Genomic DNA, 15,438 nt, shown 5'->3' with positions numbered 1-15,438 from the left:
TGTATTCACAAAGCACTTGCCTCCTAACTTACGGTGGCGTAGCGTAATGGGCCGGTGTAAGTACGCCTAATTCAAATGAGGATGGGGGGGCGTGTTTTATGTTAATGTTTGGTGACCTGACGTGATTGACTTTTTTTACGAACGGCGCATGCGCCGTCCGTGTACATATCCTGTGTGCACTGCTCCAAAGTACGCCGCAAGGACGTATTGGTTTCGACATGAACGTAAATTACGTCCAGCCCCATTCACGGACAACTTACGCAAACAACGTAAAAATTTCAAATTTCGACGCGGGAACGACGGCCATACTTAACATTGACTAGGCCAGCTATTTGTTGGAATAACTTTACGCCGGAAAATGCCTTACGTAAACAGCGTATCTTTACTGCGACGGGCGCACGTACGTTCGTGAATCGGCGTATCTAGGCATTTACATATTCTACGCTGAACTCAACGGAAGCGGCACCTAGCGACCAGCCTAAATATTGCACCCTAAGATACGACGGCGTAGGAGACTTACGCCGCTCGTATCTTAGCCTAATTTAAGCGTATCTGGTTTCCAGAATACGCTTAAATTTACAACGGCGCAGATTCAGAGTTACGTCGGCGTATCTACTGATACGCCGGCGTAACTGTATCTGAATCTGGCCACTAACATCTTATGAAAAGTGTGAAGGATATTAGAAGCTGTATTTGTCAACCAAATGACTTCAATCTTGAGGAATGTTACTACCCTTAGCTAATATGTGGGTAGATTTTCCCAAGACATTAATCTGAGCCAAGCGCCAGGTTGTCTGGACGGAACTTGACACTGTTTGACAGATTTTGACAATTAATGGAGTTTTGTGGAGCTTAAATCACAAGGTGCCGTAAATGATCTTTGACTCGATTGGAAATAATATTAGAAATTATTTATATTACGCTACTGCCCTCTGGTGGTGAAAATACTTAATTATTCAAGATGGCGTCTATTTGGTTGCTATGACAACCTACCCAATCACATCGTCACTTGACGTCATAGATTGCATAGCTGTGACATACACACCTACTTTTGGGAGTAAGATAAAAGTAGCAGCTGATATAGCAGTAAGGGGTCTCTCTAAATAGATCTCGCTGGCTTGACATCTGACTAACTCTCAGGAGGACAGGAGCTGGAAGGAGGAGATCTTTTAACGCAAACATGTACGAATGTTGGGAGAGGTCCCTTTATGAGACTCATAACGGGACAGAACCCTTAACTACTGGTAACGTATTATTCTGTTTAATATACCTTTTGGTAACTGAAGAGTTTTGCATATACGTTAACTAAAACCATTTAATTATATATAGCAGAGCAACTTGGAGTTATATTATTTTTTAACTGCAGTATGAAATAATTATATTCCAAATATTAAAAGACATACAGTTTTGTCTGTCTTTATAAAGCTAAAGCTAGATTTGTACAATGTTTTTATAATAATATATGTGTAAAAGAGATTCATCCTAAATTTAACATAAGCCTTGATTGTATTGTCAAGCCATGTGCACAATATGACATTTGTCTGCGCACGCTTAAGAGGGTAAGAGAAGGTCTGTTTGTTTTAAGAAAGATAACATAGTGTTAAAGTAAACAAAATTTGTTTACACCTTCCGTGAAGTAACGGGAAGACATTTCACAAGTTACCAGGTTTAAATATACAAGTATCATTTAAGTATTGAACTGTGGATAAATCTTGTAATATGACATTTGTCTGCGCACGCTTAAGAGGGTTAGGCTGCATTCACATCTAGGCGGACAAAATCGCGGTGTTTTGTCCCGCGAATTGCGGCGACAAATAGCGGCATTTTGTACCGCGATTTGCGGCGACAAAACGCAGCGATTGTCCGCCTAGATGTGCCCCTAGATTGTCCCCCTATGGAGATGGTTCCCATCTCCTATGCTGAACGCCGAAAGCCGCCTGAAAAAAAGGTCCGGGACTTTTTTTCAGGCGGCAGGCGGCAGGCAGCAGGCGTGGAGATGTGAACCATCTCCATAGAGGGCAATGTTAAATCATCCCTCTGGCGTGTCGGGGCGGCAGCGGGCATCACACTACAGGCGACAAAACGCCTAGGTGTGAATGGGCTCTAAGAGAAGGTCTGTTTGTTTTAAGAAAGATAACATAGTGTTAAAGTAAACACAGTTTGTTTACACCTTCCGTGAAGTAACGTGAAGACATTTCACAAGTTACCAGGTTTAAATATACAAGTATCATTTAAGTATTGAACTGTGGATAAATCTTGTAATATAGAGCTAGAATATAGAGGTAGAAATATATGTGAATATTATCTGAACATTAATAACCATTTATCTCTGATTGTAGAAGTATATCATTTATTTGTTTTATCATGAATTATGCCTGATTTTTCTGTATCTTTAGTTAATAAATATATATAATTTTAAATATTAATTTGTGTTACTTGTCTTCAAACTAGCACGGATCAAAGAACTTAGGATTTCTTGTTTGATGTTGTAGGAAGTTGTAAATCTCCCAAATCAAAGATTTTCATATTTCCATTAATACAAAACTATTTTAATATTTCAGTATAAACATTCTGACAGTATTTTGTACGAAACAATTCCAAATTGAATTTAGGACACGAATCACAAAATATGAATTTTCGTCTAATACGAAACGGAATGGAACCAAACGAAACAAATATATTGACGCCGCACATGTCTACTGATTCATGATATTTAGTGACTGTGAATACTTTCCAGAATCTGTGGGGTGAAACAATCATCATACATCTGACAGATTAAGCAGTGAGGTCATATAAGTTAGGGCTGTGGAAGTAGGTAAGTTAGGGTTGGAATCTCTTATCCTACAGATTTGTAGTAAAGATCTATGATTTAGTTAAAGTCTCCATCCACTATACATATGTTTTCAGGAACCTTCAACACCCAGTCAGTTAGATCTTGGAAAAAAGATTTACAACGGTGAATTTGTTGCATAAATGTTTGTAATTGCAATTTTGTGGGAAGCTATAGCTAAATTAATTGTTAGCTTACAACCAGAATGGTCTGCATCCATCGAGATTAGTTTATATAGTACGTTTTTATGTAAAAGAATGGCTATACCTGCTTTTCCTCCTACTGCAGAAGATCCTTTAACCTCTCCCATCCATGATTAATGGAGACATTGTATGTCTCCTGACAACATCTGCGTGAAAATGCTTTAAATGGCATAGAACCTTCGTTCCCTTTTTAGGAGATCTTAGCCCCCTGACATTCCAAGTTATACCTTTAATAAAAAAAATGATTAACTAAGGCATGGTTCACACTAGTGCGAATTGGATGCGGGGTTTTTCTCCGCATCCTATTCGCATGACAGGAGATTGTTACCGGTTTTCTAAGGAGTGCTGTGTGTCCTGTGTGTCTAGGTTTCAGGGCCAATTTTTTGCCTGAATTTGGCCCTGAAACACAGAGCCAAAGACACACAGGACTCCATAGAGAGCTGGTTATACAATCTCCTGTCATGCGTATAGGATGCGGTGGAACCTGAATCCAATTTGCACTAGTGTGACCCCTGCTGCGAGCCTTGTACGGTATTAGTGAGAACCCAGCCTTAATATTGTAATGTGGGTCGAGTTTACATTTTGTGCTTTGGGCTATTAGTGTTTGAGGAATAATTATTGACCCATTAAATACCAACATTATTTAGGACACATTTCCTTGAGCATATAAAAAACAAAATATTCTGAATTGTCAAATTAACACATAAAACAAAATAAAATATACCATAAACCAGTATGCACTAATATTTTTTACACATAAAGTACTCCACTATCTTATATCCAAGCAACCTCTGAGCCCTTTGTAGCTTTGTATCAGGTAATAATGTGGAGATCCGGCTAGCATACGTTTAGCATTAAGTTGAGAAGTGGTTGAATGCAGTAAAGACAAAATAAATTGATTACAGAAGCACTGCAGCCTAAATTCTGATAATTACATGGATAAGCTCACATACCTAGCAATTAATAATATACCAACAGCCAGTTTCGCCTACATACATTGTGTCCTGCAGTTATTGTAGATGTGTTATTCCTCAACATGTTATAAGTTGTCCTACCTGTCCAGTTTAGCGCAACCGCTTAGGAGTTTTCCTGGGGCTACATTGCTGTTTCGGAGATTGGCTCCTGGACACTTTTGGAGAGCCTTCATCTCTGACAGAAAGTTAGCAAAACTCTGAGGAGTAATTGTAAGAGACTCCAGATAGCTTTTGGCTATTGATGGAGATTTAAAATCTTGTAGGTGATTTATGATAGAAGACAAGCAAGAGTACATTTTACATGTTTCTGGAATAGAGTACATTGGCGTGTGACTTCTATTGTGTAATCTGCAAAGAGTAGCAGTTTTTGCCCATCTATTGAGCTATCTTGCTTTCCTATAATTTTGAAGAATCACCATTTTGTTGGTATAATTAAGAAAGTGGGTTGTAACCCGGTCTAGGTGTTGTGTGATCTTCTGAATGTGCCCCAACTCTGTAAACCCTTTCTGCCATGCATGTTGTGATTCCCAGAGCCTCATGTGTTAGTTTAGAACAAATATCCATAAGCAAGTTCCCCCTTTAAGATTCTGGGGAACCTATACCTCTAAGATTATTTTGTCTAGAGTGATTTTCTAGGTCTTTTCAGTCTATTCAACAAGAGTTTCTAGGGATTAATGTGTTTAGAAATAGTGAGAGATGCCTGCTTATGCTCAAATGCAAATATTCTCTGCTCAACCTGTGTAAGCCTTTGAGAGGGCTCCTGTAAATCCCTGCGGAAGTGCTCTTATTCCTGGGAAGCCACTTTATCCACAGCCTCTGTGATCTTTGGTGTAAATAAATCCACCACTGCTTGTGCTATTTTGGTGTAAGCTGTGTTCCCTCCATGATGGGTATGTGCAGTGAGGGGAGAGCACTCTGTGTCTGCTCCTGTGTCCGCTCCTATTTTTGGCTGAACGACCATCATAGGGCTTGGGTCAGTTGTGATGTCTTGGAGCTGACAGGGAGAGAGTGTGACCTGGACCTTACTATAAAACAGTCAATGAAGTAAGCTGTGCATTATCTGGATCAATTACTGGCTAGCTGTGGCAGTCAGTGTCCCTGAGAGCCACAACACCTGTTATATGATAACATTGTACTGCACTGGTGACAGCATGTTAAAATAAAGTTTTTTTTTTAAAAAAAATCCTTGTTCCAAAAATGTTGACAAAAAAATGCAACTTCAAAAAACTTGCCATGCCTCTTACTAAATACCTTGGACTGTCTACTTTCCAAAAAAGGGTAATTTGGGGGGAATTTGAAATGAGATAGGTCATCAGTACATCAGAAGTGATCAATTTTCACATATATATTCCATAGTTTGTGGACTCTATAACTTTCCTACAGACTAAATAATATACACTGATTTGGATTATTTTCACCAAAGAAATGTAGCATATTACACTTTGACATAGATTGATAAGGAAAGATTATTTTTTCGCTTCTCTGCCTTTTGGCTAAGATCAAGTGTAGTATCTGTTCTTATCAGTTGCCAATAGGTGGTGCTAAGCTGACTGTCTCCGGTACCCTGTGGCAGGGGGAAAGGGATGGCAGTCGGCGGACGCTAAGCCTGTTGGCGTGGAGGTGGAAGCCTTCTGATCGGGACAGAGAGGCATGAGGTCGAAGCCAAGAGGCCGGGTCCCTGGCCGTTGGCCTGGATTTGGTGGTATCTGCCCCAGTCAGTTGTTCTGGAGGGAACCCTTGCTTCTCCTTTAACCGGGAAGGAGCGGGTAGTACTTCCAGAATGTGATTAGGTGGGAGAGTTAGGGGTTGTGGGTAGAGTCTGCGTCAGTAGGCTCTCCCCGACCTCTTCTCCCACCTTCCTGGCTGGGAAGGGTGCTGCCGGTCCGGACCGGGGGCTAGGGACCGTTGAAAAGCCTGTGGAGATTGTGCCCCTGGAGTGGCAGTCCAGGGGTGCCATACATTGCACGAGTGTTTGAGGGGCACTCATCGTGTGGCACCTTCAGGTCACTGATCTCCACAACACACTTTTCACACCTGCCTCTAGGGCCGGGCCTTTTGGCTAGGACCAGAGGAATTTTTGCTTCCTGGCCGGAGGGCCGGCCAATGTATTGCACATTGGTCACTTTACCTCACTCTCCCATCTTCCTTCTCCCCACTTTCCTTTTTTTATTTTTCCCCGTGTTTGTTTGTTTTGTCACTTTTTTTGTTTGGTGCTTGGCACTTTATGTGTGGCGAGTAGGGTGCTGGTCCTCGGGCCGGTCTCTGAAAGTCTTGGGAGTTGGTGGACTCGGCCTTCTGGTTAGGTTCACCGGCTCTCATGGGGTCTCCCTTCGGGGGAGCCTCACTGAGGAGGGTTCTGTTTCGGCAGTCCCTCCGAGGATGTTGGGTCCTTGTGGCTTCGGCTGCTTGGACCAAGATGGGTCCATATGGCTTCGGCTGTATGGACCACAGTAAATCTAGTCCCTGTCAGGAGCCTAACGCCCCGGGGGATCAGAGACGGGTCCTCTTCGGAGGACCACTGACGTATGCACCCGTCGCAGTTTTTTGTGATGTCACTCTTTATGTGTGTGCACATTTTTCCCTGCACCGGGTGGAGTTTTTGGGTTGTGTTTTGCACGCCACAGGCTTTTCAAGAAAAAAAAAAAAAAGATTATTTTTTTTTGCAAAATTTTATAACAGACACAAAGTCTTTTATCATTTATTTAGGAGAAAGTAAAAACCCAGTGGTGATTCAATAACATTAAAAAAAAAGCTCTATTTGTGTGAACAAAATGATAAAAATTTAGCTTGGGTACAGTGTTGCACGACCGCGCAATTGTCAAAGTGTGACAGCACTGAAAGTTGAAAATTGGACTGGACAGGAAGGAGGTAAAAGTGCCTGGTATTGTGGTGGATAAAGTGGTTGAATGCCTCTGAAACAAAAAGTCAACAAATCATATCCCTCTATAGTGTGTACTAGCTTCAATGCAAAGCACCTAATGTGAATTGTGTCTGCTGTCTCCTCTGCTATCTGCATGAGTCACTCCCGACAGTTTAACTTTAACTTAACACCAGGCCACCTCCCCATCCAGCACACCATAGGTGACTGGCAGCCTTAGCTGTGCATGTTTCCCTATGTGACTGTGTAGATAGGGGTGTGTCCATTTCCTCCACTTAGGTCTGAGGTTATACTTAGCTCTGTGCTGTGTAGAGTGTGACATTAGATCCTTGCCCTCTGCCTTCTGGAAGCTCAGAAATAGTCTTTGATCTTTGTGCTTTAGAAAACTCTAGAGAAGAGAGAGATAACCAGGTACAACTCATGTAAGAGGATTTGCTTCATTTCTGTGTATCTCCGGAGGCTAGTCATTCCTGTGGGTAAATCTAAGGGTTTACAACCACCTTAAGGCTCTGTAGGAGTCTATGTTATTCCATGTTCACCCCAAGATGAAGATTTGCAGTCCAGGGACCTCGGCTGTGGAATGCGTTACCAACTACCATCCGACGAGAGTAGGACTACTTGGCCTTCAGGAGAAAGATTAAAACCCATCTCTTCTGAGGTTGAGGAGCTTCCTTACCCCGGGAATGGAAACAGCGCCCAAGGGCGATTCAGTTTGTATGTGTTGCGCTTTACAAGTTTTTCACTCACTCACTCAACCCCTACACATACACTTTAAGTCTGGTTTGCTGAAGTTGAGAATCTTCACTTAATACCCAATCTTGTGCAGATGAAAATAGTAAACAGTAATTTGCTTTTCACCTAATTGGATGATTGAAGTGAATATTTAGAGTGAAGATTCTCAAATCCTTTTATAAATCAGCCTTAATGTACATAGATGCTACATTGTGAATTGAAAATAGATTGCAAGCAGCATATTGTTTTTTTATAACCCACACTTTGTTTTCTTAGTTTTGGATAGAGCAAAAAAAAATTAAAACCCCTATAAAGTAATGTGAATAAGCACAACCACACAAAATACAATTTCCAGAGGATTCTAATAAAGTGATTAAGCTCAGATAGAATACAGAAAAATATAGATAGAATACAGAAAAACAGGGCTTTTTTTCCCAGAGAAAAGATGCAGGAACTCAACCCCCTCCCCCATGCTACGCCTGTCTGTGATCCCCTACCCACCCCTAGAACCACCCCATGGCTCGCCTCTTATCTCCACCCTCACACACCTCTTTTCTTGCACAGCATAGCCTCTCTATCCATGTTACCAACCTGGGAAATAGTATAATCAATATTCCTTTCAGAACATCCCTTCTCAAGAAATCTAGACTTAAAGTGTTTGCAAAGTCAGATTTTTTTTTCCTACTGCATTCTATGCAGTAAGCTAAAAAAAACTTCTGTGTGCAGCAGCCCCCCTCAACCCCCCTAATACTTACCTGAGCCTATCTCGATCCTGCGATGTTGCAGGAGTGTCTGAGCTCCCCAGGACACTCCCTCCTCATTGGCTGAGATGGCAGCATGGTGCCATTGGCTCCCGCCGCTGTCAATTAAAGTCAGTGAGAAAATGGGGGGAAGGGGGCGAAGCCGAATGGCGGCTCCATGTCTGAATGGACTCACAGAGCAGTGGCTTGGCTTGGGTGCCCCCATAGCAAGCTGCCTGCAAGGGACCCAAGAAGATCTGGGTTGCTCTGTGCAAAACCACTGCACAGAGCAGGTGAGTATAACATGTTTGTTGTTTTTTTTTTTTTAAACTGAGTCTTTAGTATCACTTTAGGAACAGAACATTGGTAACCCACCTGAACAATTAAGCCTATGGAGGAGGTACATTGATGATGTCCTCCTACTTTTGGAGGGTGACTTGAGTTTCCCAAAATCGAAACCAAATTGAAAGAGGGATTATGCTACAACATATGGCAAGTAATCATCAAATACATTTTTTAGATTTAAATATCCAGGTGGAGGATGGCCAGCTAATAACCACTACCTATTTTAAGGAAACTGACCATGATGCATATATACCCAGGTCTAACTGCTATAACCCCTCTTGGCTTAATGCAGTTCATAAAAGCCAGTTTCAACGTATTAGGCGTAATTGTATTAATTTTCCTGATCTCTATCAACAGGCTTTTTTTCTTAAGTCTAGACTTCTTGAGAAGGGACATTCTGAAATTAACATTGATGATACTATTGCCCAGGTTGGTAACATGGATAGAGAGGCTATGCTGTACAAGAAGAGTGCCGCTACTGAGGTGTCTATTGATAATAGGTTTGTGTGGTCCTTGACTACTAGTTATTCTATTCAATATCGTGCGATTAAAAGAATACTTAAAAAACATTGGGGAGTTCTTAAATATGACGGGGTATTGTGTATAAGGATGAAAAGGTCCTGCAACATAAAGTTGCTCCTAATGTTATTGACCCGCCCCCCCCCCCCCCCCCCAAAGCAGTCTTTTTTCAGTCTATGAAAGGCTTCTTTTTCTCTTTTTTTTTATATTATATTTTTTTCATTACTATATTCCCTTAAATTTGTATATATTATTTTTTTATTGTATCAATTTTTGTGTATTTTGAGGTTTCTATAATATGTTTTTTAGCTGCAGTGTTCCCATGGACTACCTCTACCGGCTTTTTTTTACAAATATCTATAAAAATTGCTTTTGCTCCGGTTGAATTTCCAGCTTCATCTTTGGATACTAATTGTGTGTGTTTTTTCTCCATTAGATGGTGGTAATTTTGTATTTAATTGCAGGCTTTTATTATATATTATCCTTTCCTCTACTGATGGCACTATTTCAGTATGTAAGAGCATTTCGTGGCCAGCAGTGAAGATGGCGATGCCGCTATATTTATAACCCACCAACGTGATGAGATATCACTTCAACCCATTTCTAGACAATGTCATATATGATGAAACGCATAGGTTGGGGCCTACAATGGTGGCGTGCTCAAGTTATTCATCCCTGATTGGTTGGCCTAATCCATGCCCAGAGGGGAGGTCATGGGAGCACAGCAGATGCTGTTTTTTGGACACTTGCTGAACTTTTTTATCCTAGAATCTCATAAGTGCCTCTTTTTACCTTGCCAAAAAAGCATTTTATATTATACTGCACTATGACAGCGCTTCTCTTCTTTTTACCTTTGAGTGCCGTTGGAACATCATTAACTATGGTTGGAGGGAGGTCTTATTTTCCCATGCTTGTTCTGACCACCTATGGTTTAGTGGTCAATGTTATCTGGTAAGCAGCTTCAATAATCTGTCTGGGTTGTGAATCATGGTTTCTTTTTGCTGCCAATCTCGATCAGCATCAGAGTTTTCTACACTTGTCTGTCATCTATCACAGAGCACAGAGGAGAACATTCTTTGATGATTGTTGGACTTTGCTTTATGGTCTTTTTTTCATTTTATTAACGTTTTAACTACATGGATACATTATTCCCCTCTCTTATGCTACGAATTTTTGTCACTTTTTATAAATTATTTTAGCGCTGCACTTTTTTTATATTATAATGCAGTGCTTGTGACCTGAGTAACTAATCACTATGCCCAGTTATGTGAGGCTGTAAAATACAAATGTTTCCAGTGGCACTGACAGCAGTTTGGTTGTGGCACACAAGATAAAATCTGGTACCTTACAGTTCCTACTATTTACTTTTTGTAATGAATATATTTACCTATATTTAGGGAAATATAAATGTGTCTATTTGTAGCAGTGAAGAGATTCTCCCTCAGAGACCTTAACTCTATGTTTGCTACATCAGTGATTGAACCAAGGTCTTTGGGGGAAGATATCCTCCTGGGGTTCTTTAGAGTCTCCAGTAGTTGAGAGGTTAATTTGCCTTCCTGCATTCACCCAAATTTAATTATATTGTTGTATTTATATTATGGATTCTCATCATTTTTAGCAGGCAGAGCATTCCGACACAGGTGTACCGTAGATCTGTACTTCACAAAATGTTAGATATGTTGTTTTTCCAGGTAGGACAATGTTCACATAGCGGCCCTTCATATCAAAACAATGGAAGGTCAAAGTGGTACCCAGTGGTATTGCTGTAATCTGAGCACATCTAAAAAAACAGTAAACAGAGATTTGTTGCAGTAGGAAGGAATTGAAAAGAGAGAAGAGAACTAGGAAGAAGAAAAGTATAAGGATAAAAATGAGAAGAGGAGAAAGGAAAGCATACAGGATAAACAAGGAGAAAAGGTAGCAGAAAAATGCCATGAAAGAGGGGGGGGAGGGGACAGAGGAAGATGAGAGAAAAGAAAGGTAAAAGATAAAGTGTATGGAATGGGATTGTACAAAACAAGACTAGGAAGAAGAAAAATAGATAAGGAAGGATATGAAAGCGTAGAGAAAGGGAAGGGACATAACAACGGGAAAACAAAAAATAGAAGATGGATATGGAAAAGAAGGGTCCAAAAAAACATACAAGAGATTGGTGTATAATATTCATATAACATATACAGGGAAATCTCGGATTGCAAGTAACGCGGTTAACGACCGTTTCGCAATACGAGCACCGTCTCGCAATATGAGCAGGATTCAAGCCACAGCGGTGTGCAGCACCTGGCCTGAGGTTGGGGGGCACTGTAGCTTCGCAGAGCCAATTGGAGTCATTTGGAAATGCTCGGAAAAACTGGGAAATAATCCGCCCGAACCTTTCTGAGGTTTTCCGAGTTCAGCCAAACTGTCCCCGAGCCTTTCCGAGTGTTTCCGAGGCTCTCCGGTGCCCCCCCCTACCTCTGGCAACATGCAATATTGCATACCATAGAAGTCAATGCGGAACAAATTATTTTCATTTCCATTGACTTCTATGGGGAAACTCGCTTTGATATGTGAGTGCTTTGGATTATGAGCATTCTCCTGGAACGGATTATGCTCATAATCCAAGGTTCCGCTGTACATTCTTATTATAGAACTCAGAGTGCCTCCTCCTATCTCTCCACAAGATGCAATATAACAAATGCGTGAGGATAATTACTCGATCGCACATATAGATTCAAAATTACGGCAATACGTATTGAGAGATTGTCTATAAATAGGAGAGAAAACAACAATTTCAAATTTCAACTCAAATTTGGCCATTTTATGATTTGCCATGTGGGGATCATTTTTCACCTCCCACGTTATTTTTGAGTACTATGCACTCACTTTCGTTTATTTTTTGCACTTTAACTCTGACGAAGCTTTGTTTTAAGCAAAACATGTAGGTTATTTTGGGCTTTTATTTAATTTGGGGAGTTCTTGTTCTTGGTTGTGGGTATACATGGCTTCAGTAGGGGTATAGCACCTCAGTTTGATGAGAAATTAATGGTGGTCATTAGAGAGAGAATATGATCTATAATAAGGTAGCATTTATTGAACTACTGATATAGACAGAATGGCTGGAGTAGAGCTGTAGATTTGATAGAAAATCTAAGCAGATACTACAGATAGAACTAATGATACAATTATCTGAGCTGAGCTATATTCATCAGACTATAAACAGTTTATAGGCACCGGTCAGGTTATCTATCGTATTCCAGGTAGGGTATTAAAGTAGCCTTCTGCAGATAGACAGTTTGCCACAAAGCCAGCAGATCAGATAGTTCTACTATACAGCCAGAGAGATCCTGTTCAGGAGCAGGGAAGATATTTGCTGTATTAAATATTAACCACTTCCATACAGGGCACTTACGTACCTTCCTGCCCAAGCCAATTTTCAGCTTTCAGCACTGTCGCACTTTGAATGACAATTGCGCGGTCATGCTACATTGTACCCAAACAAAATTGGCGTCCTTTTTTACCCACAAATAGAGCTTTCTTTTGGTGGTATTTGATCACCTCTGCGATTTTTTTTTTTTGCGCAACAACTAAAAAAAGACCAAAAATTTTGAAAAAAAATAAGTTTTTATTTTTTTCTGTAATTTTTTTGTAAATAAGTAAGTTTTCTCTTTCAATTATGGGCACTGATATGGTGGCACTGATAGGCACAGATGAGATGGCACTGATGGACATCGACGAGGTAGTACTGACGGGCACAGATGAGGTGGCACTGATTGGCGGCGCTGGTATGCGGCACTGATGGGCACACATAGGCGGCACTCATGGGCACACATAGTTGGCACTGATGGGCACTCATGGGCGGCACTGATGGGCACTCATGGGTGGCACTGATGGGCACTCATGGGCAGCACTGGGCACTCATAGGCGGCACAGATGGGCACTCATGGGCGGCACAGATGGGCACTGTGGGGTGGCACAGATGGGCACGGTGGGGTGGCACTGATGGGCACTGTGGGGTGGCACTGATGGACACTGTGGGGTGGCACTGATGGACACTGTGGGGCGGCACTGATGGACACTGTGGGGCGGCACTGATGGACACTGTGGGGCGGCACTGATGGACACTGTGGGGCGGCACTGATGGACACTGTGGGGCGGCACTGATTTACTTGTTGCCAGTCAGTGCCCATTTGTGGGCACTGATTGGCTTCTTTTTTTTTGCATCCTTTTTTTTTTTCCCAGACTTTTTTATTTTCAGACTTTTTTTTTTTTTTTTTTTGACTTTTTTTTTCTCGATTTTTTTTGTTTTGCCCTTCCCTGGTGGGCATCCCTGGTGGTCCATGTGGCGATCCGAGGGGGGGCTGCGCTGATAAACAATCAGCGCGAACCCCCCCTGTCAGGAGAGCCGCCGATCTGCTCTCCTCTACTCGCGTCTGTCAGACGCGAGTGAGGAAGAGCCATCGACGGCTCTTCCTGTTTACACCGTGATCAGCCGTGGTTGGACACGGCTGATCACGAGGTAAAGAGTCTCCGTGAGAGACTCTTTACCGAGATCGGTGTTGCGGGGTGTCAGACTGACACCCCGCAACAACGATCGCCGCGATGCGCGCCCCCGGGGGCGCGCAGCGGCTAAGAATCCTGAGGACGTCATATGACGTCCGGTCAGGATTCTACAACCACTTTGCCGCCGTCAATCTGTCATTGGCGGGCGGCAAGTGGTTAAAGAACCCAGGTCAGGTTGGGACCACCGTGGTAATCTCTCATCTTTCATTTTTTGAGGTGACCCCTTTAACCACTTAAGACCCGGACCTTTAGGCAGGTAAAGGACCCGGCCAGTTTTTGCGATTCGGCACTGCGTCGCTTTAACTGACAATTGCGTGGTCGTGCGAAGTGGCTCCCAAACAAAATTGGCATCCTTTTTTCCCACAAATAGAGCTTTCTTTTGGTGGTATTTGATCACCTCTGCAGTTTTTATTTTATGCGCTATAAACAAAAATAGAGCGACAATTTTGAAAAAAAATGCAACATTTTTTACTTTTCGCTATAATAAATACCCCCCAAAAATATATAAAACATTTTTTTTCCTCAGTTTAGGCCGATACATATTCTTCTACCTATTTTTGGTGAAAAAAAATCGCAATAAGCGTTTATCGATTGGTTTGCGCAAAATTTATAGTGTTTTCAAAATAGGGGATAGTTTTATTGCATTTTTATAAAAAAAAATGTTTTACTACTAATGGCGGCGATCACCGATTTTTTTCGTGACTGCAACATTATGGCGGATACATCGGACAATTTTGACACATTTTTGGGACCATTGTCATTTTCACAGCAAAAAATGCATTGCTTACTGTGAAAATTACAATTGCAGTCTGGGAGTTAACCACTAGGGGGCGCTGACGGGGTTAAGTGTGACCTCATCTGTGTTTCTAACTGTAGGGGGCGGGGCTGGACGTGTGACGTCATTGATCGTGTTTCCCTATATTAGGGAACACACGATCAATGACAGCGCCACAGTGAAGAACGGGGAAGCTGTGTTTACACGGGGAGCGATCGCGGGACTCCAGCGGAGATCGGGTCCGCGAGTCCCGCGGCCGCAGTCACGGAGCCTGCGACCCACGGCTGGACACTTAAAGAGGACGTACATGTACGTGCTTGTGCCCAGCCATGCCATTCTGCCAACGTAAATGTGCAGGAGGCGGTCCTTAAAGCGGGAGTTTACCCAAAAAACAATTTTTAACATTAGATTGAGGCTCGTTTTGTGAAGGGGAATCGGGTGTTTTTTTTTAAATCGAAGCAGTACTTACCCTTTTAGAGATAGATCTTCTCCGCCGCTTCCGGGTATGGTCTTCGGGACTGGGCGTTCCTATTTGATTGACAGGCTTTTGACAGGCTTCCGATGGTTACATCGTGTCATGAGTACCTAAAAGAAGCCGAACGTTGGTGCGGCTCTATACGGCGCCTGCGCACCGACGTTCGGCTACTTTCGGAAAATCGTGACGCACTGTATGCGACCGTCGGAAGCCTGTCGCAAGCCTGTCAACCAAATAGGAACGCCCAGTCCCGCAGCCCATACCCGGAAGCGGCGGAGAAGATCTATCTCTAAAACGGTAAGTACTGCTTCGATTTAAAAAAAAACACCCGATTCCCCTTCACAAAACGAGCCTCAATCTAATGTTAATAATTTAGTTTTTGGGTGAACCTCCACTTTAAGTGGTTAAGTAAAAACACGATACAT

At 42.1% G+C, this 15,438-nt stretch overlaps 1 protein-coding gene and 1 pseudogene across 1 annotated transcript in view; one reads left to right on the top strand and one right to left on the bottom strand.

Annotated features, from left to right (window-relative positions):
* Positions 1-5,480: 5,480 nt before the first annotated feature.
* Positions 5,481-5,611, top strand: LOC120938695 (annotated as a pseudogene).
* A 4,685-nt stretch (positions 5,612-10,296) lies between these two features.
* The window catches only part of LOC120936214, a 28,074-nt gene continuing 22,932 nt past the window's right edge, over positions 10,297-15,438 (bottom strand). Inside the window, exon 7 of the mRNA XM_040348404.1 lies at positions 10,297-11,001. Coding sequence (XP_040204338.1) covers positions 10,836-11,001 — 166 coding nt within the window. The 3' untranslated portion in view covers positions 10,297-10,835. The remainder of the gene's footprint in view (positions 11,002-15,438) is intronic.

This window comes from Rana temporaria, chromosome 4, assembly GCF_905171775.1.
Source record: "Rana temporaria chromosome 4, aRanTem1.1, whole genome shotgun sequence".
NCBI lineage: Eukaryota > Metazoa > Chordata > Amphibia > Anura > Ranidae > Rana > Rana temporaria.
Note: the sequence above shows the minus strand (reverse complement) of the source record. Positions and strands in the feature narration are given on the sequence as shown.